This window comes from Moesziomyces antarcticus (genome assembly GCF_000747765.1).
Source record: "Moesziomyces antarcticus DNA, scaffold: scaffold_v10010, strain JCM 10317, whole genome shotgun sequence".
NCBI classification, from domain to species: Eukaryota; Fungi; Basidiomycota; class Ustilaginomycetes; order Ustilaginales; family Ustilaginaceae; genus Moesziomyces; species Moesziomyces antarcticus.
This window is the reverse complement of record NW_014639000.1, coordinates 308873-334616: the sequence shown is the minus strand read 5'-3', so window position 1 is coordinate 334616 and position 25744 is coordinate 308873. Positions and strand designations below refer to the sequence as shown.

General features: G+C 62.1%; 7 protein-coding genes across 7 annotated transcripts; 3 read left to right on the top strand and 4 right to left on the bottom strand.

The window, feature by feature from the left end:
• Positions 1 to 4208, top strand: PAN0_010d4043 (calcofluor white hypersensitive protein; the record flags this gene model as incomplete). The annotated part of the gene is made up of 8 exons (XM_014800498.1): positions 1 to 316; positions 366 to 1009; positions 1085 to 1311; positions 1502 to 1638; positions 1715 to 1765; positions 1875 to 3903; positions 3977 to 4048; positions 4148 to 4208. 8 exons carry the CDS (start codon positions 1 to 3, stop codon positions 4206 to 4208), a joined length of 3537 nt encoding a protein of 1178 aa, XP_014655984.1.
• A 655-nt stretch (positions 4209 to 4863) lies between these two features.
• PAN0_010d4042 (ARM repeat-containing protein) lies at positions 4864 to 8667 on the top strand (the record flags this gene model as incomplete). Its single annotated transcript, XM_014800497.1, has 6 exons — positions 4864 to 5001; positions 5084 to 5122; positions 5223 to 5314; positions 5395 to 5461; positions 5547 to 5715; positions 6008 to 8667. 6 exons carry the CDS (start codon positions 4864 to 4866, stop codon positions 8665 to 8667), a joined length of 3165 nt encoding a protein of 1054 aa, XP_014655983.1.
• A 30-nt stretch (positions 8668 to 8697) lies between these two features.
• On the bottom strand, positions 8698 to 10908 carry PAN0_010c4041 (uncharacterized protein; the record flags this gene model as incomplete). Its single annotated transcript, XM_014800496.1, has 1 exon — positions 8698 to 10908. The coding sequence occupies one exon, from the start codon at positions 10906 to 10908 to the stop codon at positions 8698 to 8700; it is 2211 nt and encodes a 736-aa protein (XP_014655982.1).
• A 1169-nt stretch (positions 10909 to 12077) lies between these two features.
• PAN0_010c4040 (uncharacterized protein) lies at positions 12078 to 18503 on the bottom strand (the record flags this gene model as incomplete). The annotated part of the gene is made up of 1 exon (XM_014800495.1): positions 12078 to 18503. One exon carries the CDS (start codon positions 18501 to 18503, stop codon positions 12078 to 12080), a length of 6426 nt encoding a protein of 2141 aa, XP_014655981.1.
• A 24-nt stretch (positions 18504 to 18527) lies between these two features.
• Positions 18528 to 19709, bottom strand: PAN0_010c4039 (uncharacterized protein; the record flags this gene model as incomplete). The annotated part of the gene is made up of 3 exons (XM_014800494.1): positions 18528 to 18733; positions 18934 to 19038; positions 19544 to 19709. The coding sequence occupies 3 exons, from the start codon at positions 19707 to 19709 to the stop codon at positions 18528 to 18530; spliced, it is 477 nt and encodes a 158-aa protein (XP_014655980.1).
• A 235-nt stretch (positions 19710 to 19944) lies between these two features.
• Positions 19945 to 20613, top strand: PAN0_010d4038 (uncharacterized protein; the record flags this gene model as incomplete). Its single annotated transcript, XM_014800493.1, has 1 exon — positions 19945 to 20613. The coding sequence occupies one exon, from the start codon at positions 19945 to 19947 to the stop codon at positions 20611 to 20613; it is 669 nt and encodes a 222-aa protein (XP_014655979.1).
• An 88-nt stretch (positions 20614 to 20701) lies between these two features.
• Positions 20702 to 25465, bottom strand: PAN0_010c4037 (uncharacterized protein; the record flags this gene model as incomplete). The annotated part of the gene is made up of 1 exon (XM_014800492.1): positions 20702 to 25465. The coding sequence occupies one exon, from the start codon at positions 25463 to 25465 to the stop codon at positions 20702 to 20704; it is 4764 nt and encodes a 1587-aa protein (XP_014655978.1).
• Positions 25466 to 25744: the final 279 nt, after the last annotated feature.

Genomic DNA, 25744 nt, shown 5'->3' with positions numbered 1-25744 from the left:
ATGTGGAGCTGGAGCTGGAAATCCGGCGTTGCATGCCCGTGCGTCGGAGCATCGGCTCGAGCCGAAGTCGATCCGGGCGTCTCGCGCAGAGCCCCACAGCGTCTAAGTAGTCTCGCAAGGGTCTCCACTTCCTCGCGGCTGCCTTTCTCGTCTTCCACGATCCTCTTTGAAGCAACACCATCGCCGTCACTCAAATTGACGACGAAGCGGGTGTCCGAAGAGCTCGAGAAATCCGCACCGACAGTGGCTCGCGGTCCGTACGTGGCGGCTCGCTCGCACTCGACCTCGACCGTGCTCGAAAACGATGCCGTCAGACGTCCATTCGTCGCATGGGCGGCCGCCGCCTCTGGTGGTCCTCTCGGGAGGCCTCGTCTCCCACGTGCACACCATCATGGGCTTCCTCGCCTTCTTCGGCGCCCTCATCACCGCACTCTCGCTTCACTACCAAAAAGTCGTCAAGAATCACGTGGCTCAGTATCCCGACGAGTGGTGGCCCTCGGTGTCAGCCACCATCGGCGACTGGTATCCAGAACGCAACATCTTCCAAGTCGGCATCGCGCTCATGGCAGGTCCGCGCTTTGCGCTCGTCTTCCTCTCCGCCCTGCTCGTCTCGCTTTCCACACCGAACCGCTCGCCCAAGGCGTCCATCCTGCTCTTCGTCGGCGTGCTCCGCACCCTTGCGTGTGGAGGGTGGGTGTACGTCACCAGCACCGACGATCACCTCTTTCACGACATCGCCATGTTCCTCTACCTCGCTCTCACGCCACCGTGGATGTTCATCACAAGTGGCAGTCTGGCCCAACCAAGCGTGTCACCCCGCGCAGGTGCTTCTGACTCGACATCCAAGGACGCGCTGGCGGCAAAAGCGCGGCGCATGCGCAGGATCGCCTGCTTCTCCTTCTTTGCATGCACCCCATTCATGGGCTACTTCTTCTACCGTCACAATGCGCTGCGCGTTCCGGGTGCTTATTCCTACTATGCCTACTTTGAATGGGGACTCATCATCTTTGTAGGTGCAAGTTGATGCGCACCGGCCTACGCATTGCACCTCGCACTGACTCCTTTTACTTGGGTCTGCATACAGGACCTCCTCTTCGATGCGGCTAGCGTCTACGACCTTTCGCGTTTCGAGATCCATATCGTAGAAGCTCCCAAACTAGAGCCGTCGTCAAGCACCTCGGCAGCGCGCGACACAGCATACGGACCCGAGGGTCGACGTCTCATCGATGGCGCATGGGCTCGAGGCGGTCGCCATCATGCCATCGCTTCCGGCGCTTGGTCCGCCTCACAGCTTGGCGCCGGCGCAGACGGGTACGATCTCTTGCCTCGCGTGTGATCCTGGACTGGCATCCTGCTCAGCCGCCATCGATCGATCTCAAGCTGACGGTCATCTCCTCTTGTTTTCGCCATTTGCATCACTTTCAATCAATCTCACTGCGACCATCTTCCGATACCGCCTGGATTCAAACGGACTTGGCCTGGTCTTCCTTGCGCCGCACAGTCAACAAAGCGCACCTCCTAAGGCTGCCACAGATGAAGACGATGCGGTGGATCCCGTTCTCGGCGATGATTTCGAATGTCTCGCGTCTCCGACCAGCCTCCGCGCCATCATCGCCTTAATGTCGGACAGCTACCTAGGTACGTATGCATGAGCGCTCCGTCGGAAAACTTGATCTGCTTGGTACTGACACCCTTTCCTGTTCCGCCACCTCAGCTTTCTGCTTTTGGACGGCGCTGACCGCCTTGCATCCAATGATCTTCTACTGTGAGTCAAGACCACGAGGTAACTGCGGTGCTGCGGAATTTCTGATTCGCCTTGTATCTTCGCACCTTCGCCGCCCCGAATCGACCCTCGCCTCGATTGCGACCCGCAGTCAGCGTCTACAACCTTGCGATTGGTGGTCACGAGGCGCTGCTCATCTCGCAAGTCCTAGGTCTCGGCCTCACCCTGGCCTTACCGGCACTTCGTTCGCGCGTCAGGCGGCAATCTAGCAGCGGCGCTTCCACTGTGGGACCTGTTTCGTCGCAGGCAAAAGCGCTTGGCTGGCTCTTGTCGCTCGCGGGCCAAGCCAGCTGGTGTGTCGCCAACCCGCTCGTGCGGCTGGTCGCCGTGGCCTTTTCCAATGCGCTGCTTGCCGTGCTCCTTGCACTCGAGTGGGGCGCCGCCTGGGAGACCGACCGCTTGTCCGTCAAGCTGGGCATCTGGCTCATCGGCCTGCTTGCAAGCAATCTTGCCAAGTACGCCAACCACAGCAACAACCCGGCGTGGCCCTTCATGGACTCGACGAATGGCGGGCACAACGCGCTTCTCCTCGCGCTGGCGCTTGTTGCCATCGCCGAAATGGCCGTTCGCCCCAAGTACGACCGTTTTCCGAGCCTACAGCGCCGCCAGAGCAGTCGTACCGCCCCCGCCCGTTCCAAATCAAACGGCAGTTTCACGATGGCGGCGCTGGGCGTGGGAGCATTACTCTACGCGCTCCACACATTCCTCACGGACACGGGCACCATGATCGCTTGGGGCTGGACTGGGTATCCCGTGCGAGGACCCATGGCCATCCCGCATGGCTGCATCATTCTGATCACCATGGCCTTTTCGTCGCTCGCTGCCACTCGCTGGACCACTTTCGGATACCGTATCACGCTGTTCCTCGTGCAATGCGCGTCGGCAGCGCTCTTGTACTTTACGGCCGACTGGACGAGCTTCGTGGGTGCGGTGGGCATGGCGCTGAGCCTGCCGCCTATGGCGTTCCCCATCATTTCGGCTGCCATGCGCCATGATCCGATCAAGGTGCTGCTCTTCGGCTGGTTCGCTGCCAACGTGCTCACATTCATGGGCGTCCTGACGGTCGCTTATGCGTTCGTGCCTGGCGGCAAGGTCTTGCGCGAGAGGACGGGCTTCATGCTTGTGGTGCAGCTCGTGCTCTTGGGTTTGGGCCTCGCCAACGCGCGTCGAGTGGACAGCGCCCGGCTCCGGGCAAGTCGCAGTCAAAGCGGGCAGCGGACGGCGCAGGTTGCGGACGATAGCAAGTCGGCAAAGGCAGCACGCCTGAGCAATGCGGCGCGCTCGGGGTCGACGTACTACATCTGCCTGCTGATGGCGCTGATCGGCCTGGTCGGCAACTTGGTGCCCCTCTACCGCATCGTTCCATCGTCGTCCATCGCTCCGCACCATGCCGAGCATCGTCTGGTGACCGCGGGGATGTGGACGGTGCACTTTGCGCTCGACCAGCACATGCGCGACAGCTCGCGGCGGATGGCGTCGATCATGAAGACGCTCGACATGGACCTGTTCGGCCTGGTCGAGTCGGATCTGCATCGGCCGGTATTTGGCAATCGCGACCTGACGCAGTATCTCGCCGAGGAGCTCAAGATGTACGCCGACATTGGACCGGCTCCGAGCAAGCACACGTGGGGAGCGGCGCTGTTCTCCAAGTTCCCGATCATCAACTCGACACACCACCTGCTTCCATCGCCAGGCGGAGAGCTAGCCCCGGCGATCCATGCGGTGATTGATCTGTACGGCACACCGACGCATGTGATCGTGTCGCACAACGGACAGGAGGAGGATCCGCTGGACCGCGAACTGCAGACCACCGAGATCGCGCGCATCCTCCGCGAAGCCTATCCGCACCCAGCTATTTTCCTGGGTTACGTGGTGACCAAGCCGCACGCGGAACGGCCTGCGCCGTACAAGATCCTGTTTGAAGACGGCAAGATGCAGGATGTGGAGCCGACGGACTTTGGCAGATGGTGCGAATACCTTGGCTTCCGCGGACTCGAGAGGATCTCGTACGTCAGGGTGTCGAGGTATACGGTGACGGACACCGAGCTGCAGACCATGAAGCTCGTGGTGCCCAAGGAGCCGCTCGACCCGGACACCAACGAGTTTACACGCTTCGTCATGTAAGTGCACACCAGCGCAGTAGGCTGACTTTGATGCCGATCGAGCTGACATTTTGCGGTCTTTCCTGATTAGCGCCGAGACGTATGCAGAGCCGATGCGATATCCGACCTCGCTGATCGATCCCGAGGCCTATGTATACGACAAGTAAGTTCCGTGCCGCCCGGAGTTTCTTGGGATAGACTCGTACTGACGCTGTCTGGATGGTTGCTTGCTTCCGTCTCGTTGCGGAACGCTCTGGTACAGACACATCTACTCGCCTTACCCATGGCCTATCTACTACGGCCGTCCGGTGCCGGACTTTTGATGTGGTGCGTCGTCACGCGGAAATCCAAAAAGCGTGCGGAGCAAGCTCGCCTGTTGTGCGTCCAAGTGCGGCTGTGATGGATAAAACGAATGAGCAGCTGCAGCCATCCGAGCTTAATCTGAACTTTAACTCGCGCCATGAGACGGAGGTCTGTCGCCAACAAGGCCTTTTCCTCCTATCACACCCGCTCTGGACTGCCGCATTGTGTTGTCCGCGGCTGGTCGGCAGCAAGCTTTGGATTAGAGTTGGAAGGCTGTGAATGCACTGCTAGCAATGACCAGACGCATTCGCTGCAGGTCAGTAGATCACGCGAGTGCGGATGTGGCTTTTGTCGGTGCGATGTGCGGATGTGCGGATGTGCGGTAAACATGTCCGCCAGCGAGACGGCCTCCACGAGAACATCTATAAGAATGATCAGCCGCCCAATGCCCAGCTATCCACTCGACGTCATCCTCCCTTTCAACATCTCGAAGGTCCCAAGCACTGGATCGAATCCGTCACGCTTCCGAAGGATTTCGCTCTTCTTATTATATCACACATATCGAGCCGGCCTCGGAGACGCAAAGATCTATTGAATACACACGAAGCCGCTTCCCAAGAGCACTTGCTGACCTAGATGGCTCCAGCTAAGGCTCAGCGCATTCCCCTACCAGTCATGGCTAAGGCTGATCTCGTTCCAGAGCACGGCCCGGACGCGATCCGAGCAAAGCGGGAGCATATCGAGGCGAAGCTCGAGGCGGGTCGCGACAACGAAAACGCAGACGGGAAGCCCCGAAAGCAGCGAAAGATCACGGTAGGTCCTTCCGCCGCTCTCTATCGACCCGTATGCAATGACTCGCGTCGTGCTGACTCTGGACCACATTCTCATCGCACAGCAGCGAGCCCCTCCCAAAGGCTGGTCCAATGAAGAGATGGTCAGTTGATCACGATCTTTTTTGTAGAAGTCTTTCTTGAAAGCATCCTCTGACGCTCATGATCACACGCACACACACACACTCTCGGACACCAACACAGAAAGCCTTGCTCGACGTTGAGCTGCAGTGTGCTCTCGACAATATCCCTCGCTTTCTCGAGGCACCCGAGCTTTCGGACCGCAACGCTAGCAAGTACGTCTTTACGAACATGACGTGACATGTTTGATATCAACTCTCTGACTCTTCTCGACGATCATCTCCAATCTTCCCAGGATCAACAACAAGCTGCGCCAGCGACACGCCGCCGCTGTCAAAGCGCTTCAGGCAGCATCCGCCGACGTCAAGCCCAGGGCCGAATGAGCAGCACGCTACGTTGGCGGCGCCCTGATCGATCTGATTGGATCATCGCCTTATGGCAAGCAAGCTCGACCCGTTGGCCACTTTTGCCAACTCGCATCGTCAAGTGTCGACCGACTTTCTGCCACGACCGCAGTGCACTGTCTCGACATTGCAATGTCCTATTAGACCCGCTACAATCGTGCTCAAGGATAGCGAGATGGCCGAATGTCAGCACGAGATGCTGCGTGACTTCGGTAGGATAGGCAAGCGATCGTCGCAAGCAATCACACGATGACCTGAATCGCTGTACAGCGCGTGGCGGCTGTGGAAGTTGAGTGTGAGCGGAGAGCCGACGTTTTGGCGGGTCAGGGTCCAACCTCCAAAAAGCGATTACATAAGCCAAATTTTGGCCGCGAAAGTGGATTTTTTCGCGAGAAGACGCAACAGCGCAGCGCGAATTTTGAGCAACTGGCCGAAGCCCAAGTAAGGGTTCAATTCATCCTACTTCTCGTCCATCTCATTCGGCATCGCACCTTCATCTCACAGCCATGCCGCCCAAGATCAGACAGAGGGGCAAGAAGCCCTCGAAGCTTCGAAAGCTGCAGGAGGAAGAGTCAGAGTCCAAGCACGAACAACCTGTAGCATCCACCTCGAATCAAACCCAGACGCAAGCCGACTACATCGCCCTCGACAACACGACCACAGCGGCGGATGCAAGCACACAGCAGCCTCAGCAAGAAGATGGCCAGCCCAACTGGGTGCGCCTGGGAGAGCGATCGAGCAAGGCGGAGCACGAGGCTCCCTTTGGCTACGTCGATGCCGAGCTCAAGGCGTACCTGCGTGCGGGTTGGGAGCGTGCCACCGAGCTCGAAGCGCAGGGCTACTCGGCCAAGTCGACTCTGACTGCGCTCGCTGCCGCCTCGTCCGGCGGCTCAGATGCGACACATCCGGCTGGCAATGGCGACGATGAGCAGGAAGACGAGCTGGCGCTGCTGCTGCAGGCAACCCTCAAGGAGATGGACGGCAAGGAGCTGCTCCTTTCGACCGACCCCGACACCTCGCTCATCGTAGAGGCCATCCTGCATCGCCTGCCCGCCAAACCCCTGCGCGTTTTCGTCGACCGCCTCGCAGGTAACTTTGCCGTGCTGTCCAAACACCGATTCGCCAGCCACGTCGTTCAGGCATGCCTGGCCACCTTGCAGCCTGCCGTCACGCTCGAGCACGCCACGCAGCAGCACTTCCTCCAGCACCAGCACCGCCACAGCTCTGCCACGAATGGCATGGCGGCTGCATCGTCGGCGTTTGCCAGCGACACGGCGACCATCGTCAACGAGGACGGCGTGCTGCGCTCCGCCACCCAGCTCATCCTTGATATCGCCGAGGAGCTCGCGTCGGATCAGGCTCAGCTGGCGGCGCTCGTTTCGGACGCGTTTGGATCGCATGTGCTCCGCTCGCTGCTGTGCGTGCTCATGGGGCGCAACATCCAGACGGACACATCGTCGTCGGTGCACGCTGCAGCGGCGGCGGATCTCCGATCGCGCAGGAGCGCAAAGTTCCGCACGCGCAAGGCACCCACCTCGGTAGCGGGCAGTGGCGCAGAGGACCTGCTCGTGGTCATTCCCGACCTGCTGTACAACCGTGCCGCCACGCTGCGCAGCGAGATCCTCGGCGAAGCAGGCACGGACGTTGTGCGACGCTGGGCGGCGGATGCCGTCGCGTCGCCGCTGCTGCAGCTTCTCATCGACGCCGAGGTCGACGCACTGGGCGACGCCGCCGATGAGGACAAATGGTCCGGCTCGCTCGTCGACCTCTTCCTGGGCGGATTCGTCTCCAAGCCGCACACGGCAGGCGAGGGCGAAGCGGAGCGCGATGTGTACCTCGAGACGTCGTTGCGCGACAGTGTGGCGTCGCACGCGCTGCAGCTGGCACTCGAGCGTGCACCTGCCGCTACCGCCGCGCGCTTCTTTGCGGTCTACATCCACGGCCGTATGGCCAAGCTGTGCATCCACCCTGCAGCGAACCACATTGTGGCGGCGCTGCTGCGTCGGCTTTCGGCCGCCGAGCTTGCGCCCGCCATCGCAGAAATGGGCAAGGTTGCCACGGGCATGGTCAAGGAGCAGATGATCGGGTGCCTGCAAGCTGCGGTCGAGCGTGTAGGGCAGCTGTGCGATCCTGCTGCGGGCGTGGAGGGAGACGAGGCGAGGGAGCTGGTCAGGGCGGTTTCGGGGGTGGTGTTGGGTGCGTTTAGGCTCAAGGCCAAGGCGGAGGGGGAGGAGGGGATGGAGCTGTTGGTGCCTGCAGTGCTGGCACTCAAGACGCGCAAGGCGTATCTGCACACATTCGCAGCGCATCTCAGGCACGATGAGGCTGGCGACCAGGCGGGTAAGAAGCGCGGACGCGATGGAAAGCCGCTGTCCAAATCCAAGGCCAAGTCGAAAGCCAAGTACGCCAAGAAGCGCGAAGCGCAGGCGGAGTCGGACGAGGAGCAGGTGGCATGGACCATGGATGCCGAGTACGAAGTGCCGACGGCCGAAGCCACTGTTCAGGGCAGTTTGTTGTTGCAGTCTCTGCTGCGACTTCCTGGACCCAGTGCACCGCCACGGGCGCCGGTCAAGCGCACCTTTGGCAGGCCTACTGCTGCCGCACCGGTAGAGCGGGTCGAGGTGTTTGGAAGCGCGCTGGTGCTCGAATCGCTGCTTGCGCTGCCGACGCTTGCGCCGTTTGCGCGCAATCCGACGGCGGTACACACGCTCATCGCCGCCCTCACACCGCCGACCACACCCGCCACCACCGGTCTGGATGCCGCACAGGCGAATCGACGCCGCAAACTCGGCGGCGCACTCGTGGCGCAGCTTGCGCACTTCTGCGGCGACAAGTACGGCAGCCGTCTGGCGGATCAGCTCTGGTACACAGCCGACGGCTACTCGAAGGAAAAAATCGCAAAGACGGTGGTGGACAAGTCCGACACGATCCTGCGCGGCGCCTATGCGGGGTACTTTACCAACAAGCTCCAGCTGCAGCTCTTGCGAAAGGGCAAAATGCGCGAATGGACACAAGCCATCCAATCCCAACCACCTCCACCCAAGGACGCGCAGCAGCCGGTGGTGGAGAAGCATAGCCCCATCGTGGTGGCGACGTCGAGGAAGGAAAAGAGCACCAAGCGCAAGATCGACGGTCAACTCGATGCCATCTTCGACACGATCTAGCGGGAATCATGAATTGCATTGCACATGGGGTCAGAGAGCGGAGTTGACAGTGGCACGGTGGTTGAGCAGGATGCCCTTGAGTGGACGTGCAGCGGCGGGGGTGAGGACAGGCATGGATGTGGAGCTGGGCAACGTTGGGCGGTTGCGACGGGCACGTGCGGCGTCGGCAGCGTCAGCCACAGGCTGGCTGAGATATGCGGTGGCCGACGAGTAGTAGAGGCGCTGTGCGCGGGGGTCGTCGCACACCGTGTTGGGATGCACCGACGTGCGCAGGTCGAGCGAGCTCTTGCGCAGCGGCACGCGCACCGCGGGCAACGCAGGCACCGTGGCTTGCACGCTCAACTTGGCGCTGGGCTTGCGCTTGCGCACCGCCGTCTGGCTCGTGAACGAGTGGTGGTCCGCAGCCGCGCGAACGGGTCGTGCACGAGCAATGATCGGGACCGCGGGTTCGATGGGTGTGTCCGAACCGCGCGAGAAGAACGATCCAGCTTGCCCGCGGACGGGTCGTGGACGTGCGAGGACCGACCCGCCAACAACGGCGCGTGTGGCTCGCTCGATCGTTGCAGGCCCCTCGTCCAGTAGCGCAGGACACGACTGCGAGGTCGACATGCCAACCCGTCCAGCCGCAGCAGGTGAGGTCCGGTCCACCGAGGCTGCTTTGGCTGGAGGAGCGAGTGAGACTTCAGACGTCTGCATCGAGGGGAGCGCAGACTTGTAGACGAGTGGTCGGCAGCCGGAGATCCCTTCCACCGTGTGCGTGCGTGGAGAGAAAGACAGCTCGAGTCGATACGGCGTGCGGCTGGGAGCGATTGGAGAGGGCAGCCCATCCAGCAGCAGCGGCGATCCGCCCAGCTCCAGCTCCAGCTCGGGCGTGCTGAGCGGCGGAGACATGTTGGCGTCCCTGACGAAGTCCATCTCGACTTTCGATGCCTTTTTCACGGGTGACTCCTGGACAAGGTAGCTGAACTCGCCTCCCAGCGCTTCTTCTTCTATCCTTGGGCGCGTCGTCACATCTCCTTCAACTTCCTCCGTGTGGGCGGCTAGTGGCCCGGCGAGGATGGGGCTCGAGCAGCTCGAAGTCACGGCACTTGCCGTATTTGACACCACGCGCACCGCCCTTGCCAGCACGGGCGCGTAGCTCTGCACCTCTCCCTTGGCCGGCTCGTCGTCCTCGCTCCACCACGCGCCCACATCGGCCTTTTGCTCCCTGCTAGCCTGCAGCTCAGCCGACGCCTTGCGCGCATGCCTCCCGCTCGTCCGTCTGTACCTGTATCCGAGCCCGCACAGGTATGCCATCTTCTCCTCGACCGATCCGCCCAAGTCTGCGGCGCGCTTGTCGGCAAGCGACAGCGGCAGCTCCGACACGTTGCGGTCGAGCAGAAAGAGGCTTGCGTGCAGCCGGGCCAGCTTGGCTGCGTCGGCACCGAACGCTTCGGCATCCGACTCGTCCGTGTCGCTCACGAGCGTGCGCGACGAGTCCGAGCACGACGACGCCGAGGTGAGCTCCGGAGGCGAGTACGCTGGAAGAGCGGCGGTGGCGTTGCACGATGGCGGACGCGCGTCCGAGGCGAGGACGGAGTGCGTGAGATCCTGCGAGACGGGCCTTGGCGTGGGTGCGTGGGATGAGTACGGCGACCAGCCCGACGTGGGCTCGGCCTGCTCGAGTGCAGGAGAAAGGTTGGACCTGCGCTTCCATGCATCCAAATGTACCCTCAGCGGAGGACTCGCACCGACTTGCTGGATAGAAGATCGCTGGCTGGGACGCAGCGCCGATTTGAGAGGTGCAATCTTACTTCGCGCACTGGGTGGCAGTGGGAACTTGAACGTTTCCGAGCGGCACCTTCTCTGCTTCCATACCGGATTCTTGGTCCCGCTCGAGAGCAAGTAGACTTTCTTTGGTGCAACTTCTGCGTCCGAGTCGCTCGAGGCATTCGACAGTGCCGGCGAAAGGTAGCTGAGCAATACATCGTGCGTTGCAGATGTGTGCATCACCCGCCTGTCCTGCGTCGAGTCTGAAGAGGCCGACGAGCTGCTGAGCGTCGGCGACGAGTCGTACGCCGTGCCTCCGCGGTACAGGGTGCTGCTGTGATGACGCGCCGTGTACGGCCAACACATGCCCGACTCGGCCATCAATCCCAGCCCTTCGCCGTATGCTGGCTTGACCACATCCATCGGAATACCGAGCCCGATTCCGATTCCAAGCCCCTCCGTGTCCCGACCTGCGCTGATAATAGAGGTCATCCTGTGTGAAGAGACCAGGTAGGTCAAGTCGGTTGTTGGCAGGAATACGAGAGCGAAGCGTTGTGTCTAGTCCAGCTAGACAACTTGGTGAAGGAAAAGGGTATACGCTACGAGTGCATCGATCAACGATGCCTTGCGAGGTGAAGGTGAAGAAACGAGATGGTGGACGACTGCCAAGGCTAGCGGAGCACGCAGCGGAGCGATTCGCCCAGTCGGGGCGGTAGAACGAGCCTCAACGGCCTTTGAGCGCAGGGCCAGCTGCCCACTGCTGCTACCTGACCTCCGTGCCAAGGCGCAAGGCGTCTCACATCGCAAGGCAACCGTCACCGCCGAAAGCGCTGGGACATCCGGTGAGGGGCCAGGCTCGCGCTATTCGATGTGACATATCGTGCAAGCTCGCCGCTGGTGGCGGCTAGAAGTTGACTGCGCCCTGGTGCCTGTTTCAGAATTTGGCGCGAACCCTTCCCGATGAACGATTCCGATCGGGATTGGTTTGCCGGTTCGGAATTCGGCAGCTGGCATCTTCAGACCCTGGCTCTGACTTGGCACTTTTGATCCTCGTTGGCTCCCAGCTTTCCCGCAACGACTGCATTGCGACCACCGCGGCTTCATCTGGCCCAAGATGGCGCGCATTCCTCTCACGCCCGAGCAGAGGCGTATCAGGGTAAGTTGGACCCTTCCCGCACTGTGTTGTGTCCGGTACTGACAGCTTGCCCCTGCAACTCCGACTTTGCCGACATCCACAGACGATTATGGTGTCATTCCCGCTGCTGGTGGCTACGAGCGTTGTCCTGTTCAAGCGCCTCTACCTTGGCGAGGAGCAGCGCCGCTTGCCCTCGCAAGGCAAGATTGCCTCGCACCCCGCCTGATCCTCCGCGTCATAAGCCATGGCGAATGTGCGATTCGGCTGCTTGTGCACAATCGAGCCTGCATAACCACAATGTCTGGCTAGGGGAAGGCAATCGAGACCAGCGACGGCACGCAAACAAGTGCGACGTACCTCCGACTGGCTAGCAAGAGCCTCGCTCCACCAAGCGAGACAAGACGCCACTCCCAATCGCTCAAGTTCAACCCACAGCCACAATCAGCAACGCATCCCAGCCACTGACGTTCAATCCAAATACATTGTTCATTGCTGTCTCGAAAGACACCGTGCTACGTTGTCGCCTCTACTCGGAAGACGAGAACAAGACTGCGTCGGCGGGGAACTCTTCGGGCTTGACTGCGCAGTCGGCGCCGACGATGCTGCAGCCAGGCCCGCTCTTGGGCAGATCAAACTCGACAGTGGCCATGAGCACGACGATCTTGGTCTCGTCCTGGTTCTTCACCTCGTGCACGCGCACGGGCACCGACACTTCCTCCATGCCCGACTTGTGCTGTGTGCGCCGGTCGCCCGGGTCGCTCGTGTTGGACGGGATGGCCGACTGCACCGCGCTCGGCCGCACGCGCAGAATCAGACGCTTGCTCTGGTTCGGCCCGAGCGAACACGTCACCGTCGACGAGATCCGCTTGAGTTCCCTCGGCTTGTCCGCATTCGCTGCCGCTGTCGCAGGCGCCGTCACTTCGGACGCGTCCGTCGGCGATCCTACCTGCGCCTCTGCCTGGTCAGAACCACCGCCAGCCGTAGCCGCGGCGCCTGGATCTTCGGACGCGCTGGCGGTCTCGGATGGCGTGGCAGAGGCTGCCGGCGTCAGACTCGGGAGCTTGACACCCAACGCCGTCAACCTCTCCTCGTACTTCTTGACCTTTTCGGCATTGCCCTTCCTGCTAGCGATCTTGAGCTTCTGAGACAGATTCTCGATCTCCTCTTCCTCCTCCTTGGACAGCGTGCCGCGCACGTCATCGTCGCTGGCGATGCTCAGCCCCACGTCGATGAGGCAGCGCTGGTGCAGCAGATCGTGCGTGTCGATCGCGATCACAAACGAGCGCGACTTGGCCGTGGTGTTGGTGAGCACAAAGCTCTCCGGCGTCGAGAGCTTGCCGGGACTGCACGCGCCAAAGTTGATCGCACCCGGGTCCACGGCAAAGTTGGGCGTCTTGCGCACGTTGGCCTTGAGCACAACCGTCTGGTCGTTGTCGCGATCCGCCACGTTCTCCACCACCAGCTTCTCCTGGAACGGGCCGGACATGGAGGGCGAAAAGACAAACTCGACCTCGCGCTTGCCGTACCCGGGCACCACGCCGTACCGCCCGCTGCTGAGCTTGATGTCGCCGCTTGCAATGCTTCCGCTCTTGCGAATGCAGTAGCGCAGCGCCCACTCGCTGCGGTTCTGGATGAGGATCTTACGCGTCTTGGAGTCGCCCTTCTCCATGTGGCCAAAGTTGATGTGCGGCTGCCCCAGCTCGAGTAAGCTGCGACAGGTATTGCTTCGCAGCATCAGATCGCGCACGGGCAGCTCGTCGGCATCCAGCTCGGCCATGCCCGAGAACTCCTCGGACGCGCGCACCACTCCCATGTCAAACTCGATGAGCCGCATAAAGATGCGCGAGTCTTGCTTGCGCGCGTTGCCCTGGATGTGCGGCCGTGTGCTGCCGCTCGGATGATAGACGGCAATCACCTGGCCCTCGGAATGCGGCGCCACCTCGAGCACCTCGAGCGGAAGCAGCTTGCCAGCATCGATCGAGCTCTGCAGCTCTCGGCGCAGATTGATCTCGGCGCGCACGAATTGCTCCTCGGCCTCGGGTGTGCCTAAGAAGAACGTGCTCATCAGGCTCGGCTGGGCCTCGACGGCCGCCAGCAGGTCCTCGAGCGACATGCGGGAAACATCGACGGGATTCGACAGCACCGGTGCAGCCTTGCGCTTGCCCGTCAGTGCAGGCGAAAAGTGCACGCGAGCCGACGACTCACCCGCCTTTCCTTCCTTGCCGCTCTTGCCATGCTGACGGATGGCCGAAGCGGGCTGCGACTTGCTTCCTGCACTCGCGCCACCCTGGCTCGACTCCTTCGAGGTGGCGGTGCGGGCCGCACTGTCTTGATCAAGGATGTCCCTGGCCAGCGGCGACGGCAGCCGTGGAACCGAGGATGCGGCCCGCGACGCTTTCGCTTTCGGTGACAGGCTAGCATCCGGTTGCGATTCAGCATCGCGGTCTCTGGCGGCCGCCTTTGCCTTGGCACTCGATTTGGACTTGGAGGCGCTGCTCGTGCCATCGTCGTCGTGATTGTGCTTGTGACTCGTGGTTTGACCGAGACTCTTGGGCTTGCCGCCCGTGGTGATGTTCTCGAGCAGCGCATACTTCTTGCTCTTGGCAGGGATGCGACGTGCGTCGACCGGGGGGCCGGTGGCGAGGTCGAGATACTCAAACTCGCTGATCAGCGTGCGGTCCTTGAACGTCGCCGTCTTGCCATAGGCGACGGTGATCCTGCCCTTGCCGCCCTTCTTGAGTGCTGCAAAAAGGTTGATGCTGGGCTTCGGCTTGCCGGACGACTGTGCCTTTCTCTGCGCGGAAGAGCTACTGCCGTCGTCCTTTTTGCGGTAGTGGCTGTGCTTCTGCGCCAGCCTCCAAGAGGCATTCTCTGTTCGCACGGTGGTGGGCGAGTCCACCGAGATGGTCTCGAGGAAGCGCTCCTTGAGATCGGCGCCCTTCATGGCGGGCTTGCTCGACTTGGCCTTGCCTGCAACGGCGCCTCCACTGGATGCCTGATTTGCTTCGGTCGTCTCGGCTCCTGTGCCTTGCCCGTCCAACTGTTGGTCGCCATACTTGGATGCGCCCGCCTTGGCCTCCAGCTTTGGGCTGCTGCTGGACTTGGCATCGGGGACAGGAGCCTTGATGTACAGCGTGACGTCTTCGGGATGCGCAGGGCTCAGCTCGAGCGACAACTTCTTGTCCGACATGTTCTCGATGGTGAAGGTGCGCATGCGCATCGAGTTGATGTTGACGTCGCCAAAGTCGACGTAGTTGGAGCCGGTCGGCGTGAGGATGCGGTAGAAGAGCGAGTGGAAGCTGATGCGCTGCTTGTCAACGTTGCGCGAGCGCACCTCGAAGATCTGATCGCCTTGGCGGTTGAGTAAGTTGGCCACCGTGATCTGCTTGCGATACGTCTCGTTGACTCTGCGCGGGAACGACTCGACCTTGAGCTCGACGGTCTGGAGCGCCGGAATGGCCACCTCGTCTCGGTACATGCTGAGCACCTTGGAGACAAAGCGCAGGTCGACACGTGCCGTCAGCTCGGAGCGGTTGGTGACCGAAATGTTGGCCGACTTGCGCGTGCCCACCTGCACCTCTCCGAGATCGATCATCTTGGGTGCAATCGATATAAAGGAGGTGCACGTGCGGCTGTGACAGACCACGATCCTTCGCTCGCGACCGCCGCGGCTTCGGGCGTTGGCGAGCCGCGCACGCGAATAGTCGAGCGAGATGCGGAACGTCCTTTCGACGAGACGGCCGCCGGAAAACTCGGCATCCCAGGCGACACGCTCGGGGCGGTACGAGACAAAGACGCGGTACTCGCCTCCCGGTCGAAGCACGAGCTCCTCGAGCTGGTTGCTCTGAGCATGCTCCACGTGGCGCAGCCCAGAAATGGCGGCTCCCACTGGGTGGCGAAGCTGATTGCGGGTCGAGGCGCTCGAGGACCCTGCATGCGATGATCCAGCAGGGTACGAGCCCGCCCGACTGTCTTGGGAAAGAGCAGTATGGACCGAGCGGATCGAGTTGGCATCTTCATGGCGCTCCGACTCGGCAGGACGTCCGCGAGTAGCAGGTCGAGACGCAAAGGCGGACGAGGTGTTGCTGTGCGGATTGGTAGACACGCTGGCTTGGTCGACGTCGCTAGCGGCCGAAGCGAGCGATTCGGGACGGCCAGAGTGGACGCGATCCATGAGGTTGAGCTGCGGCGATTCGCCCTTGCTCGCACGAGCCACCTCTGCTGCCGAAGTTGCGAGGCACTCGCTGAGCTGCGGCTTTGCCGATGATTGCGTGGACGGGCGCACGGGCGAGTTGGACCGCGACCCCGCTTGAGAGGCGACGGAAGAGGCATCGACGCCGTCCTCATCCGTCTGAGCACTGCCTCTGCGCCCGCGAAGCAGGTCACAGGCGGCGGCGCCATCCGCTGCTGGGAGCTCGAGCTTGGGCGGCTCCAAGCCGGCTGAGCCCTGCGGCACTTGTGCATAGTGGGTGGGCGTCTTTGCAAAGTCGGACGCGGTGGCGTGGTGCTCGCCGCCGGCCTCCGACTGTCGCGAGTGCTCATAAGCACTGGACGCAGCATCCGCACCGAATCCGGCACTGCTGCTGTCGGCTGCCGAGATGCGGCTGCGATCGCCCGTGCTGGCAGAAGAGATGGAGATCTCGCTGACGTGGGAGCTCGGTGGAACCTCGTCCTGATCTGTCGCCTCGTCTTCGCCCTGTGGCGCGAGCTCGGCGAGCTGAAACATGACCTCGTACCCCTTCTGCACGCCAAAGGAGACGTCGAGGAGCACGTCGGCATTGTTCCTGAGTACAAGCAGCTGCTTTGTCCAGTGGCCGCCATAGCAGTCGCCAAAGTCGAGGGAGTCGCCGGAAAGCACGGCGAGGGCATCGTCCTTGGCGGTGCCCAGCATGTTGGCCCGGATGACGACGCGGATGCTGTTGGCCGAATTGTGTAGCGAGGTGATGGTGAGCACCTGCTCATAATCGCGACAAGGTTCCTGTGGCTTGAGCGAGACTTTGATCTGCTTGGACTCGAGACGAGGCAGGACGAGAGGCTCGTAGGTCGCATTCTCCTGCTCGGCTGCCCAGACCGAAGGCACAGTCTCGTCGTTGTCAGCGCTGGTCAGATGGACGGGCGGCGTCTGCAGCATGTTGTCGGCCTCTTCGAGCTTGACCTGGCAGAAGCAGTCGATCTCGGCCAGATTGCGGAGCGTGAGGATCTGAGCATGCGACTGACCGACGATGACATCGCCAAAGTCGAGGTAGATGGCGGCGGAGTGGCTCGTCTGCGTGCTTGCGTGCGGTGGCAAGGTGGCAGAAGCGATGGCAGCATCGATGAAAGGCCTGCAGCATTGCGCGGCGACGGGAATGCGGATCCTCTGCACTTCGCGCTCATCCGGCTGGCTGCGCAAAGCTGAGGCGGTCGACGAGGCGACGGATGCTGAGGCTGCAGCGGGTGCGCCGTACGACGAGACGGGACGGGACGAAGACGGGTTGGAAGCGGACGAAGAGGCCTGCGCGCCTTTGTGCGAAAGACTACGGGCTTGGTCGACGCTAGCCTCGTCGTCACCGTCATGACGAGGAATTGTCCAGCTGGAGAGGGTGATGGTGCCTCGAAGGCCAAACGCCGGGTACAAGGGCCGCGAGGTGTTGGCACGTGAGGCGGCGACGCTTCCATGCAGCTCTGGAGCGGAGCGCGGCGAAGTGAGGCCGAGCTCTTCGGCGGCACTGCCCGTGCTCTCTTGATCCGAGACGGCGGCACTGAAGCTACCTTGCTGTTGCTCGCGGAAGGCGGCGGGCGTGGAGACGGGCGAGGTGGCGTTGACCAAGTCTGCACGCGATGGACGGAGGGCCGAAGAGGCGGCGTACTCGGAGGGCTTGCGCGAGGTGGCCTGCGTGGAGGGCGACGGCGGCACGCGGTACGGCCAGCCGGTGTTGTACTGGATCGCTTCTGCCTCTTCGACAAAGTCTGCGGGACGAAGGACGACGTAGACCTTGGTGGTCTGGCTGGGCTCGAGGATGAACGAGTCGGCATTCTCGAGATTGGCGAGGACGTGCCTCCAACCTCTGAGGTTGGCGGGGACGAAGCCGCCCTTGCGCGCCCAGGCAATGCTGTTGGATGGCCAAGCTTCGGGTTCGAACTGGTTCTGAGGAGCCGAGCGCTTGCGACGCATGAATGTGAGACCGGGGCGAAGATCGGATTCGAGGCGGACGATGGCGCTGTGGTCGGTGCTGTGGTTGGTGATCATGACGTGATGGACGCTGGGAGCATGGTTGATGTAGGTCTGTTCGAAGCGCAGGCAGTCTTGAAGGTTGACCGAGACGTGGTCGGGCCCTTGGGAAAGCACCCTGAGGTCGACAGTGTCGGCCAGCTGTGGGGCGCCGACGTGCAGGGGAGAGGGTGCAGGCTTGAGGCGTGGTTGGAGGGGGGTGCTGTAGCTTGTGTTGGATGCGTTGGTCGTCGACGCTGCGGAGGAAGGCGGTAGCGAGATGAGCGAGACGCTGCCACTGGAGGAATTGGTGCGGAAACGTCTGAGTGCTCCGCCATTGTACTCTGCCTCGGAGCCGGTAGGCTGGTTGGCGAGGGCGGGAGGCAGATCTGCGGAAGGAGGTGGCAGAGAAAGAGCTTCTGAAGAGGCGGGGTCGCGCAAGGAGGGGGAGGTTGGACCGCTTGAATGGGAGCTCCCGGCGCGCGAGACGGTGGTGGATCTGGAGGATTCGCTTGCGCGCTCGTCATGCAAAGGCGGGTGCGCCGAGAGGGATCTAGCATCGCGAGTTTGGACGATGGTATTGTTGGAGGCGACCGACTTTGCGGGCGGACGAGAAGGGCGCTCTGCAGCCATGCTCTGACGGTCGCCCAGGACCCGCTCGAAGGCGCCAACCCATTGATGGCCGCAGGAAGAGTGCGAGTCGCCGGGCTCTTCTTCGATGTCGAAGCGGGGCGACTTGAGCGCGAAGGCGGTGTCGGACATGGCGATGAAGGGGATGGCCGCGAGCTACGAATAGGCAGGATGGATTGGTGTACTTCGCTTTGCGTTGAGGATAGCGGGTGGTGCACGGTGTCCGGCGCACGGGCGTTGCAGCTGTACAGCGGCGAGGGGTATCTTCTCGCGTCGAATGTCTGGGCTTCGAGGATCGATGCGGGCGCCGTTGGAGGCGTGCAGCGATATGCGAGATGCGGGATGCGAGGTGGGAGGAAGTCCTGTCGGACAGCCACAGAGGGCGAAGGCCGAAGGTGAGTTGAGGATCAATTCATCATTGTGCGGGAGGACGAATTCCAGCGATGGAGATGGACGAGCACGGCAGACGCAGCGGTGCAGTTGAAGCCAGGCTGAGGTTGGAGGTGGTCGGTAGCAGATGACTGCCTGGTTGCTGGTGGTGCGGATGATGGATCGAGCTGACGAGCAAGACCGACAGCGTCGAGCTGGATGAGGGACGACGAGGCTTCGAGGAGCAGCACCCACGACGATGCGGGTGGAGCGTCCGGTCCAAATCTCACGGGTGCAGCTGCGAGCGGGCGAGAGCGTGTGAGAGAGTGGGTTTCGAGCCGCTTCGGCAGGGCCTTTCCAGGGCCCTTTCTCTCTCACCTCCCTCTCACTCTAACCTAGCCTCCCTCCGAGCTTTTTTTGCCAAAAACGGCGCATCCGAGCGAGCGAGCTCAAGTGGGTTGGAACCGCAGGTCTCACGACAGCGTCCATCCACAACAGAGCAGGATTCGTGCGGCAGCCAAGCGCCGATTTTTAATTTTTTTTGACGAGAATCAATTGATTTTTGATTATTTTTTTTTTGGCTTCTAGGGCCGGCCGAATCACAATCAACAGCAGCCGAGAGAGCAAGCGAGACTGGTTCCGCCCGTTTCGCCTGCGCTGCACCCGCTGCGGCTCTGCGCTCGATTTCAGGGTCGCATGGGTGTGCGGAACAGCCGACGCTTGCGACGCTCGCCTCGCCTCTCGCTCCGTAGCCATGACAGGGAGGCTTGGCAAGGAGAAGGGCTGAGCCGTTGCATCGGCACATGCGACGTCAGTCTCAAAGGTCGTGTAGAGCCAATGTGGCCAGTGCTGGGTCAACGCTTGCACTGTGCCGGCTGCAGGCGACTGCCGCAGCTCAGGGGCGGGACGCTTGCCTTGCCGCGAGCTGCAATGCAAGCTGCGCACACGCTCGTGTGGGTCGGTGGCCATCTCCGCGGGGCGCTGCTTGGAAGCGCAACTCAGCGGATGACACGTCGCTTTGCACCTGTCTGAACTCGCGGGGCGTGGCCAAATTTTGGCTGCGCACTGGCGTGATCGGTCAACCAAATCGCCGATACCACCTTGGACGCACTTTACGCGCGCCTCGTCAGCGCGACGCGCCCCGCCACCTTTGAGTGCCAAAGTAACACTTTCTTCCTCCTCCTCACCCTCCTCGACTTCAACGATGCGCATTCACCTTAATCTCCCGTCTTCGTCAGGTGCTGGGCCGTCTCGGACTGGACGCATCGATGCGCCGGCGCCGCTCACCGCGCTCACACCCAACGGCGAGCTCGTCCTGATCGAGCTGCAGGGCGAGCTGGAAATCGACCACCAGCATCCCGACGGCAACCAGCTGCTGGGCACCATGAGCTTTGAGCCGACACGGCCGGATCGACCGGTGCTCATGATCTCGCACCACCGGCTCGAGGGTAAATTCGTCAGCCTTGCGCGTCCGCTTGCCGTGCTGGAGAAGAAGATTCGTCCCGATGCGGCCCAGAAGCACGTGCTGGTCGACGTGGGCAATGCAAAGCGCAGAGCCGGTGATCCAGAGCGCGGACAGGAGAAACGACTAAAGCTAGAAAGCTCACCACCACCAGAACCTGTGTCGCCAAGAAGAGCAAAGGACGCATTGGATTTCAGCTCGAGTCCTCCCCGACCTACGCCAATGGAGAAACCGTCCGAACGAGCGAATGCCCTCGACGGAATCGACGAGGCAACCCCAGACGACGACGAGGAGGACGAAAGACAGACTGCAGTGTACTACGACGTGGTCAGCGTCATCAGACGCAAGATCTTGTTCAACAAACGCCCCGAACCCATCGTCCGACTCGATGCAACCCCTTCCAAACCCTAGCCTCGCACCTCAATCACCGCTTCACACACTCAGCCCCAAACCGACAGAACAGCGTAGCACGCTTTGATATTGAGCAACGAAGCGGATGCTACTGGCCCTTGTATCGCTGTTTCTCGTACTCGCTCCAGATCCTCTTCATGAGCACTTTGCCCGCGGCGTCGAGCATGCCCACCATGGCGGCGTCTCTCTGGTGGTGGCCCATGATGCCGCACAGTGTCAGCATGCCCACCTCGAGCTCGGCGCGCACCTCGAACGGTACGACTGCATTCGGCGCGGTCAGACTGCGCAGATACGCCACCAGCACGTACGTCGCGTGCTTTGAAAACGGCTTGGCCAGACTCTGCGCCTTGCCCTCGTCGCCCCGGCTCTTGAGCGACACGTTCTTGGCCACCAGCGAGCTGAGCAGCCTACTCAACGCGCGTGCCTCGTGCTCGCCCAGCGGAGTCACCTCCACCGGGTCCAACCAGGCCGGCAGGTCGCGCCGCAGCTGACGACGCTGCATGCCCGAAGGCGTGCGTTTCAACCGGCGGAACAGCGCACACAGCCGCGCGAGCAGCGCACCCAGTTGCGGCAGCCCACCGAGGACGAGGTCCTGGCGCAGCCGCATGAGCGAACCCAGCGTCGAAACGATGCCAATGAAGATCGCGCTGCGCACCGCATCCCGACGAGAGGCCGGGAGTGACGAGATGGTACCAGATACCTCGTCACGCGCGCTCGGTCCCACCAGCGTAGCAAAGAGCTGCATCATGGCATGAACATCCTGCGTACGCAGAAGCATTGCATGGTGCCTGCAGAGCAGATCGAGTGCAGACACTGACGCCACCATCGCACCTACGCGCACCGGGCCCGCGGTGGTCCCTACGAGCAGTGAAAGCCAGTGCGCCAGATGGTCGCGAGCGATCTTGGACGTGCCCTCCGGCGCGCTGCCCAACACCAGCCCCACCGTCCCGATCAGTGCACCCACATCCGCGTCCGCACCCGCACCCTCCAGCGTGGAGGCACTAGACAATGCTGCGAGTAGCTGGCTCAGTGTCGCATCGTACTGCTCCGTGTCGAGGCGCGAGACGATGCGCTGCAGGCCGTCACGCACGCGCTGCTGTTCGCCCACCTCTGGCAGCGACGACACCAACGCCGAGTACGCCAGACAAGCTCCGGCCGCCGGTGCGCCTTGCAGACAGCGCAAAAGCTCCAGCGCCACATCTGCTGCAGTGCGCACGAGCTTGGCGTGGGCATCATCTGCGTCACTAACGAGACTACCGCGACCCAGCAGGATGCAGAGCGCGGTGACCACGTCCTTGGTCACAGCGGCACCGAGCTCGCTGGCATCCGAGCGCGTGCCGTTCATACGCAGGCGGATCTCGCGCAAGTGGTAGAGTGCCAGCTCCAGCGTCGTGATCACGCCCGTGGCGGTGTCGAGGCCGGCGGCAGCTCCAAGCGTCTTGAGCGCCTCGAGGCTCTTCTGTGCCACGTCCCTGTCCGCATCGGCCCCGAGCAGCTCCGACTCGGCAACACCGCCGCTGCAAAGCGCAGCAAACATGTCCTGTGCCGCGCGCTCCCTGAAAGTGACGTGCGAGGCGTCGCCGCTTGCCTGACGGCGGGCCTCGAGAGCTCCTTGCACGAGCGCCGAGCGAATATCCGCGTTCAAGCTTCCCCTCTGCAAGAGCACGTTCACGGTGGCGCGGATGACAGCGAGTGAGGCACGCTGCCACGCCGGGTCTTGCTCGTCACTGGCGACAAAGGTACGCAGGGAGCTCAACAAGTCCGCGTCGCTGATGTCGGCTTCGGTTGCAAAGTCCGCCTCGAGCAGCCGCGCGAGCAGCTTGCGGAGCTCTGTCCAGCCCGTTGTACCTGCATGGCCCTTCTGCTGGTGTGCAGCTGAAGCAATGTCACGATCGAGAGCAAGGAGCTTGGCGGTGAGTGCGCCACGTGCCGGCTTGGCGATCCATTCCGAGGGTGTGAGCCACAGCGCCGTCGTGGCCGCCAGCCGACTCTCCACATCCCTGCCGCTGGGATCCACGCGCTGCTGGATGCATGCGATTACGTGGCGGCGAACGTTGGGTAGCTCGAGGAAGGCTGCGTTGCGCAGCGCAGTCGTCGAGATGTAGCGCATGCATCCCTTTGCCGTATCCTGTTCCTCACCCGCCGCTGAAGCCGCCATGACGGCAGCAGCGAGTCGGGCCAGGAGGGCCTCGTCCGCAAGCCGGTCGAGCAGCGGTGCCCAACGCGTAACAATCGCCAACCACACGGCTTGCAGCAGCTCTGCACGCCCACGAAGCTGCGTCGGGCGACCCGACCACATCGTCCCCGCCTCCTTTGAGCCCGACACGGCGACGATCTCGTCGAGCAGCTGCGCGATCGGCGCCGCATCGGCAGAGATCAACTGGCAGTAGCGTGACTCGTGGCGTCCCAAGAATGCGTCTCTCTCGGCACGTTGCAGCAGCGCCTGGAGAATCTGGAACTGCAGCTGGCACAGCGCCGATTCGGCTGCGCCTTGTCCATCACGCAGAGCCAAGATCTCGATGAGCGAGTCGGCGCGTTCGTCCAACGCCACCTCGAGGCACGGCAGGCTTTCTGTCGGCAGCGAGCCGTCGAGTTTGACCGGTTCTGAAGGATCATAGCGCCACTTTTCCGAGAGCAACGAATGCCGGAGCTGCAACGCCGCCGCTGCCACACCGCACACGCCAGATGCCGGTACAGCACGAGTGGAGCCGAGCACAGCATCGAGACACGGCAATATCAGCGAGTTGTGCAACTCCTCCGCTGCTGCAACCGAGCGTGCGCGCAGCTGAGGCGCGACGTTCACGCTCTGCACCACCGTGGCCGCGATCCGCAGCTGAACGAGTAGCGCCGCGGTGTCCGCGTGGGCCGCACTGCTGTCCGCGCCGCCCGAGGCCCTGCGCTGTCTCTTTGCAGCCTTGCCAGTGTCGACCGTGAGTGCGTCTAGAGCGGAACCGACATTCTGCACCATCGTCGGGATCCGGTTCACGAGGTCCGGCACCTGCATCGCGGTAACGCTGTCGTGGCATAGCTTGGCGAGCTCGGCAAGGAAGGTCTGTGAGACATATAGCGACTCGGCAAGCTCCCTGCCACGCCCCGCCAGGCGCTCGGCAGCGAGCGGGAGGCTGGGCATGATGTTGTTCACCAGAGCCGGCAGCGTGCGGAATCGAACATCCAGGGCTGCTACCTCGCGAATAAAGTCGAATCCAGCGCGCGTCGAGATTCCAAGCTCCTCTGCGCTCCTGATTGTTGGCTTGGCGACGGGCTGTACGGCGGCCATGGCCAAGATGTCGACCAGGTCATCTTCGACGACCGACTTTTCAAGTCGCCAAAGCAGAGTGAGGCTGCGGAAGTGATCGGCGATCTCGACATGCGCACTTGTAGATTCGGATTCGTCGGTGGCAATGCGGCTCAGGTCATCTCGAATGTCGTTGAAGAGGGTGCTGAAGAAGGAGCGCCACGCCTCGTGCTCGTCGCAGCCGATGATGTAGAGGCTATCGCGCTCGATGCCGCGCAGCACACCCTTGCGCGCCGCAGCCCGGTCGGCAGAGTTCTGTTGCGAAGCACGCTCAGAAGGCGTGACCAGGAACGGCAGCACGGGGAAAAGCCACTCGGCCAGCATGGTCTTGCGAACGAGGGCGAGCTGTGTTTCGCGCACAGAGCCAGCAGATGTGGTGCTGGAGCTCGCCATCGAGTTGAGCGACTCGCTGCGGCTGAGTCTTGTATAGAGTAGCTCGCTGAGTACGGGTAGCGAGCCGAGCGCGGCGGTAGATGTGATCCTGTCGTCAGATCCCTGTCCGTGCAGGAAGGAGACGAGCTGCTGAACGACCTCGGTTGAGGCTGCTTTGGGCTCTCTCCAGTTGACTGCGCTGCCGAGCTCGGCACTGCGACCAGCCTGCAGCAAGGATCTATGCACATCTTCGGTGAAGAGGGATTCTGCCGCGATCTGCTTGACGAGTTCGAGCAGGGCCGATGCGCTGTTGGCTGCGCTTTCGTTTTGCAGCGATTGGAGACTGACCGCTTGCAGTGCTCGGACGAGAGCAGGCAATGTGCGTGTGCAAAAGTGGTGGTGGTTGCGTTTGGCGTTCGAGCCGTACTGGAGAGCGGTGGCCCACGTAACCACGATGGACTTGAGGATCTCAAACCCGCTTTGTGACTCTGCTGAGGAGCGTGGTTGACTGAAGAACTCGAGCCACGCATGGATGGCGTCGGTGGCGGTTTCGACGTTGGTTGCTGCTGTGCGGGACGTGGCGGGCGGAAGGAGCTTCACCAGCGACGCCTCGGCGGCGGACAACAACTGAAAACGATCGGCATCTGACGTGGCTTGTGCCTGTTCGAGTTGCCTGGCGAGTGCACCGGCGAGCTGAAGCGTGGGTTGCGTGTTGGCGAGGTGCGAGAGCCAGCTGCGTTTCGACGCCTCGGTCAGATCCGACTCTGACCCAGTCTGGGCGGCAATGATGCTGGCGAGCAGTGTCCATGCCTCAAGATCGAGTTCGATTGGGCCGACGGTCTCTGCCGCCTTCCCCTTCTGCTGCTGCTGCTGCTGCTGCTTGCCTTTGCCCTTGCCCTTGGTCGGCGTCCCATGGTTACTGGCGGACGCTGCACCGCGCAGGCCCGAACACAGATGCTCGAGGATCCACTGCGAGAGTAGCTCCGCCTTCTTCGGGACGAAGAACTCCTGCGATTTCCATGCCTCTGATGCGATCGAGACCTTGCTGATGCCGTTGGCGGGTGTCTGAGGAACACGGAGGGTCTTGACGAGCTGCTCCGAGGTGGTGATGCTTGCCGCGGCCAATGCCGATGTGCCAGGCTCGGCCGCCGTAGCGCCGTCTTGTGGGCGCGCAGCTGATGGCATCCCGATTCAAGGCCTGAAGGACTGCCTACCAAAGCGAAGTGATGACGCTGGAGGTGGTGAAATGTAGGATCCGCCTTGGAGTTGGCGAGCGAAGGTCAAACATGTGTGGAGGCTCTCTGGCCAAAAAAATGTTCAGCCTAGCAGCGAGCAAAAAAAAAGGTCGGCGGGTCCTCTGCAGACCCTTTTTTCTAGGCGGCTCCTGAACGCTCTTTCCACAAAATCACGAATCTTCTTATCGGCCGAAAAGCAGCCCGCGCTGCTTTTGACCAGAAGCTCGAC